Here is a 6235-nt window from a genome sequence, read left to right as displayed (position 1 = left end):
GTCTACCTATCTCTCCTCACACCCAGTTTTTTTTATTTGTTTATTTATTATTGTTATTTATTTATTTATTTGTTTATTTATTTTTTTATGTAGGAGGGGCATCAGTCAAGGGCAACAGATATCTATACATAAAAAAAAGGGCCACTGAGATGAGTTTACACCTGTCTCTACCCATCCCTCCATACACACCTGTTTACACCTGTCTGCCCATCTCTCCTTACACCTGTTTACACCTGTCTCTATCCATCTCTCCTCATGCCTGTACACCTGTCTGCCCATCTCTCCTCACCTGTTTACACCTGTCTATCCATCTCTCCATGCCTGTACACCTGTCTGCCCATCTCTCCTCACACCTGTTTACACCTGCCCTCTGTTCCCAGATGCAAGATTAACGAGCCAGTGCCGTTCTACCAGAAGGAGGTGTTCTTCAACGATGGTGAGGCCTTTGTGCCTAACTATGTGCAGCTCTACTCCATCCCCAAGGAGAAGTACTGCGTGGTCAAGGTGTGTGTGTGTGTGTGGGTGTGTGTGTGTGTGTGCGTGTGGGTGCTCACAGACTGGTAGTGTGCAGCAGAGTGTTGGATCCCTTGCTTCTCCTAATGTACCCACTTAACCTGGGTGATTAATTACTAAAAATTACAAAAAAACTTCCACATTTATCTAACTTTAAGACTGAGAATATATAAATGAAAATATTAGGTCATAATTTTAAAGATGAGTTGCTATTGAGTTGTAAGTAAATATTATATAGGTGATAAATATATAACTAAACAAAACACCACAACTCAAATCTGTGAGGGTCAAGTAACCTTTGACCCACCTGACCCCCTGTGGTGCCCCGGCAGGTGTACGACAAGGCGGACCCGGAGGAGTGCGAGATCCATCGTACCAAGGTGTTCGTGTGTCTGGAAAAGCAACAGGAAGAACCCGGCCTATACTGGACTGGTGTTGGCCTGGCTCACACCTTTCTGGCTCTCACCCTTGTCACCTTCTTCCTCGTCAGGGATCTTAGGTGTCTACAGGTGTGTGTGTGTGTGTGTGTGTGTGTGTGTGTGTGTGTGTGTGTGTGTGAATGAAGGTTGTGATGTCCTGTATTTTTAGGTTAATTTGTGGTGTTCATCTCAAAAGCTGTGAATATTCCTCACACACACAGCTTAGTCAGTCAGGGCTTTGTGTTTGAGTGTTTTTTTTAGTGTGTTTGTGTGTGTTTTGTGGTGTTGCAGGCCACATGTGCTTGCTACAGATAGGTGTGTTCTTTCTAACTCTTCTTTCTTTTTTTTTCTTCTTTGTATCTTTTCATATCCTAACTTTTCCCTTTCACATTCATCACACTGCTTATCTCCTCTCTTCTTTTTTTTATCCTCCCAGTTTTTTATTTTTTTTTTTAATCACACTTTTTTATTCCAGTAGCTTCTTTCTTTTTTATTCCATTATTTTATTCAATTTTTTACTTTTTATTTTTTCCTCTGTAACTCGCATGTTTTCCCTTTCATTGAACTATCATTTCTTTATTCTCTTTCTTATCTCTTTAATTTCCCTCTCTTTTTCCCTTTCATTGCACTATCTCTATTCTCTTTCCTATCCCTCTAATTCTCCTCTTTGTTCCCTTTCATTGCTATATCTTCTCTCTACTCTCTTTCCTATCCCTCTAATTCTTCTCTTTGTTCCCTTTCATTGCTCTATCTCCTCTCTATTCTCTTTCCTATCCCTCTAATTCTCCTCTTTGTTCTCTTCATCACTAACTCTGCCTCTTGTTCACCCACAGGGCCAGTACATGATCTGCTTCCTCCTCTCCCTGCTGGCGTACAACATCTGCCTCCTGCCGGGGTCTGTCATTGCCCTTGCCATCAGCTTTGTTTCCTGTGTCTCTCTTGGTAAGTATGTGTGACTGCCCAACATACATACATACATACATACATACATTCATACATACATATATAGGTATAAACATGCATTGTACTGGGGTTTTTAAGTGTATATGGGTGTGTGTGTGTGTGTGTGTGTGTGTGTGTGTGTTTTCAATTATTTTTATCTTTTTCAAATCTGCAGGTGTTGTTTGGTATACACACACACACACACACACACACACACACACACACACACACACACACACAGGTAATGGTTTTCTCACAGGTGTTTCATAAATGTTTGTCTGATGTGATAATTGTATCTTATTTTTCTTTCTCTCCTTCTCTTCCTTCCTTCCTTCCTTCCTTCCTTCCTTCCTTCCTTCCTTCCTTCCTTCCTTCCTTCCTTCCTTCCTTCCTTCCTTCCTTCCTTCCTTGTTTTTCCCATCCTGTCATCTCAAACTAAAAAAAATTCTCTCTCTCTCTCTCTCTCTCTCTCTCTCTCTCTCTCTCTCTCTCTCTCTCTCTCTCTCTCTCTCTCTCTCTCTCTCTCTCTCTCTCTCTCTCTCTCTCTCTCTCTCCACAGGTGCGGTGAAATATTTCTTCTTCTGCGGCGTGATGCTGTGGTTTAACGTGATCTGTTTCGATGTGTGGCGCACCATGCAGTAAGTAGTAGTAGTAGTAGTAGTAATAGTAGTAGTAGTAGTAGTTGTAGTAGTAGTAGTAGTGGTGGTGGTGGGGGTGATTAGTATTGTAGGTGACAGGAATAGACTCAGTTATCAGTAGTAGTAGAAGTAGTAGTAGCAATAGTAGTAGTTGTAGTAGTAGTAGTAGTAGTAGTATATATATCTTCATTAGTGATATTATTAAAGTTTCTTGTTCCTAGCATAACTTAACACAACCAAACCTAAGCTAATTTAACTTAACCTAAATTAACCCAACAGAAAAAAATTCACTAGCCATACCTAACTAGAGAGAGAGAGAGAGAGAGAGAGAGAGAGAGAGAGAGAGAGAGAGAGAGAGAGAGAGAGAGAGAGATAAGAAATAAATAAAAACTAAACTAAACTAACCTAACCTGACCCTCCCCACCCACAGGAGCAAGCAGGACATCGGGTCAAGGCGTCGGTTCCTGCTCTACTCGGTGTACACGTGGGTGGTGGGGGCGGTGCTGACCACAGCAGTGCTGGTGGTGCCTTACCTGTCCGGCAAGACCCACGACTCAGCCCTTATGGAGACCAACACCTCCGACTGCAAGCTGAAAAGTGAGAGAGAGAGAGAGAGAGAGAGAGAGAGAGAGAGAGAGAGAGAGAGAGAGAGAGAGAGAGAGAGAGATGTGAGTGAGGGTGTGAGAAGAGGAGGGGAAGGTGAGGAAAGGAAGATAAAGATGGAAGAGGAGGATGTGAGGAGAGAAGTATTTTAGATAAGGAAAGAAAGAAGGAGAAGGAACTGGTTGATAAGAGTGGAGAGGAAAAGGAGGAGGAGGAGAGGTGATTTTAGAAGAGGTGAATTTGAGGAGGGAAGAAAGGAGGAGGAAGGTTAAGAGAGAGGAAAACATGAGAAGAGAAAGATAGAGAGGTGAATATAGAATAGGAGGAGGAAGAGAAGGAAATGGGGAAAGAAAGATAGAAAGAGAACATGAAAGAAAAGAACAAGAATAGGACAAATACACACAAACACACACACACACACACCACCTTCCCAACACCACCTTGAACACCACCTTCCTAACACCACCTCTCCCTGCAGCGGACATCAACATGATCCTGCAGCTGGTGGAGGTGCTGCTGATGGTGGTGAATCTGGTGTTCCTCATCCTGGCATCCACTCATATTTGCAAGTATCCGAAGTTTGGCAATGGGCTCACCAGGTGCGACGCCACTCTCAGGTAAGCCTTTGGGAGGGACGGGGGGTTGTGTGTGTGTGTGTGTGTGTGTGTGTGTGTGTGTGTGTGTGTGTGTGTGTGTGTGTGTCCTGTTCTTCTTTTATATCTCATGTTCCTTATTCTTTCTTTTCCCCATGTCCTCTTCTGTTTTCCTGTTTACTGTATTTTCATTTTCTTCCTCTTGTCATGTTTTCCTCTCTCAGTCTTCCTCATATCCTCTCCTGTCTTCCTTTTCCTCCTCTCTTCTTCCCTCATCTAAACTGGTTTCCTAATCACATCTTCCTGTCTTAAAATCACCTCTTCTCCTCCTCCTCCTCCTACTCATCTTCCTCCTCCTTTCTTCCCTCACCTCCTCTCCCACCTTCCCTCCTCTCCTATCACCCTACCTCCTCTCCTATCGCTCTCCCAAGTCTCCCATGGCCCTCCCTTCTCTCCTATTGCCCTCCCAAGTCTCCTATCACCCTCCCTCCTCTCCTATCACCCTCTCTCCTCTCACACACACCCTCATCTTGTGTGGGTGGATGTGGTGTAAGAGGGCACAGTGTTGCCACTATAAAATGAGAGCTGGTACTTCAAAAACTCGTCTTTATACCCTGAAATGACAAGAAAGGATAGTGATGATGTGGTGGTGATGATAATGACAATGATAGTGATGATAATGGTGATGATAGTGATAATAATGGTAATGATAGTTAATTTGGATAGTGATGACAGTGGTGGTAACTGTTATTAAGATAGTGATGGTAATGGTGGTGATAGTGATTTGGGTAGTGATGGTGATGACAATGACAGTGATTTGGATAGTGATGACTGATATAGAGCATGATAGTGATGTTGATGGTGCACAGTAGGGTAATGGTGATGACAGTAGTGATGACAGTGACTCACCATACTCGTTCCCTACAGCCTCAAGCAAGGATGGAAGCTGTACATCATCATGATAGGACACACCCTCATTGACGTGCCCGATGACATCCTCACCATCAGAGTCGTGGAGTGAGTATTGGCGTCACTATCAGCCTGTCTGTCTCTCTGTCTATCTCTCCCTCTGATACTTGGGTATTTTTGGTGTTCTGAAATGCCTCTCACCACACCGCTACATTCAAAAGGCTCTAGTTTGAGGTGGCAAGGGTTTTCAAGGGTGCTTTTATGGTTCTAGTGACAGATTAATGAGATCTCAACTTTATTAACAGGAGAAACACTCTTGAGAAGCCGGTTAATGATCTACTGCACTACACAGCCTGTTAAACTATCACTACTACTATTAAACTACAGTATACATTAATACAGGCTTAACTCTTCCTCACCCACTCTCCCTTCCTCTCCCAAACAGCCTGTGGAGGTACGTGTTAATTGAATCAATGGCCCTGTTTGCCGTGTTCGCCTACCGCAAGACAGTGCTGCGTCACCTGTACGGCCTCCTCTGCTGTGGTCGCTGTAGCCCTCGCAGTGACGATGACACCAATGGAGCCATCCCAGAGAAACACCAGCTCACCACTGTGCACTGAGAGAGACGGTGAAGGAGGCACTGAAGGAGGGGAGGAAGAGAAATATGAAGAAGTGCTGGAGATTAATGTTTTTGAAGGAGAGGGAAAGAAAAGTGATATAAAGAAAGAATAGAAGAAGAAAGCTAATGAAGAAGGGATAGAAGGAAGAATGAGATTGACTACTAATAAAGAGGAGAATGGAAGAAAGGAAGATACTAGAACAAGGAAAAGATAGGAAGAGAGAAAAAAAGGAGACATTTAGCTTCTGAAGAAAGAGAAGGAGGAGGAGGAGGAGGAGGAAGATGAACAATAATAAGATGAAATAGTGATTTGTTTTGAAGGAGAGGGAAAGAAGAGTGGCTTAAAGAAAGAAAGGAAGAAAAGGAGGGAAGAGAGGAGTGAAAGAAGATGATTAACTAACAAAGAATAGAGAGGAATGAAAGGAAGAAAGAAGAGAAAGATAGAGAAGGGTTTTAAGAAGAAGGAATAGAAAAGAACAGAAGAAAGAGAGAAGGAAGGAATAAGAAGAGAAACAAACAGAAAACATGATCAGAAATAGATAAAACAGATGAAAGGAATAAAGAATAGAAATGAAGGAAAGAGAAGAGGAAAGGTAAAGAAAGGAGGAAATAATGAAAAAATGAACCTGGAAAAATACAGAAAGAAAAGGGAAAAAAGAAAGAAAAGAAAGAAGTTTGTGAAGAGAGAGAGAATGTGTGTGTGTGTGTGTGTGTGTGTGTGTGTGTGTGTGTGTGTGTGTGTGCATACGCATTTGCTCAAGAAAAGTGTCATATTTCGCTCAATAGTCTCTCTCTCTCTCTCTCTCTCTCTCTCTCTCTCTCTCTCTCTCTCTCTCTCTCTCTCTCTCTCTCTCTCTCTCTCTCTCTCTCTCTCTCTCTCTCTCTCTCTCTCTCTCTCTCTCATTATATAAACCACATTATCTTCAATCTCTTGCATAACTTATAAATTCTCAAGGTTTTGTTGAGATAGTGAGAGAGAGAGAGAGAGAGAGAGAGAAG

At 42.7% G+C, this 6235-nt stretch overlaps 1 protein-coding gene across 1 annotated transcript in view; it reads left to right on the top strand.

The window, feature by feature from the left end:
• Nucleotides 1-5446, top strand: part of LOC135094921 (uncharacterized) — a 9073-nt gene extending 3627 nt beyond the window's left edge. The window contains exons 3-10 of the mRNA XM_063995433.1: nucleotides 381-504; nucleotides 846-1022; nucleotides 1766-1874; nucleotides 2434-2512; nucleotides 2943-3109; nucleotides 3594-3732; nucleotides 4636-4725; nucleotides 5063-5446. Coding sequence (XP_063851503.1) covers nucleotides 381-504; nucleotides 846-1022; nucleotides 1766-1874; nucleotides 2434-2512; nucleotides 2943-3109; nucleotides 3594-3732; nucleotides 4636-4725; nucleotides 5063-5237 — 1060 coding nt within the window. The 3' untranslated portion in view covers nucleotides 5238-5446. The remainder of the gene's footprint in view (nucleotides 1-380; nucleotides 505-845; nucleotides 1023-1765; nucleotides 1875-2433; nucleotides 2513-2942; nucleotides 3110-3593; nucleotides 3733-4635; nucleotides 4726-5062) is intronic.
• Nucleotides 5447-6235: the final 789 nt, after the last annotated feature.

The sequence above is a fragment of the Scylla paramamosain genome, chromosome 47, assembly GCF_035594125.1.
Source record: "Scylla paramamosain isolate STU-SP2022 chromosome 47, ASM3559412v1, whole genome shotgun sequence".
NCBI classification, from domain to species: domain Eukaryota; kingdom Metazoa; phylum Arthropoda; class Malacostraca; order Decapoda; family Portunidae; genus Scylla; species Scylla paramamosain.
Note: the sequence above shows the minus strand (reverse complement) of the source record. Positions and strands in the feature narration are given on the sequence as shown.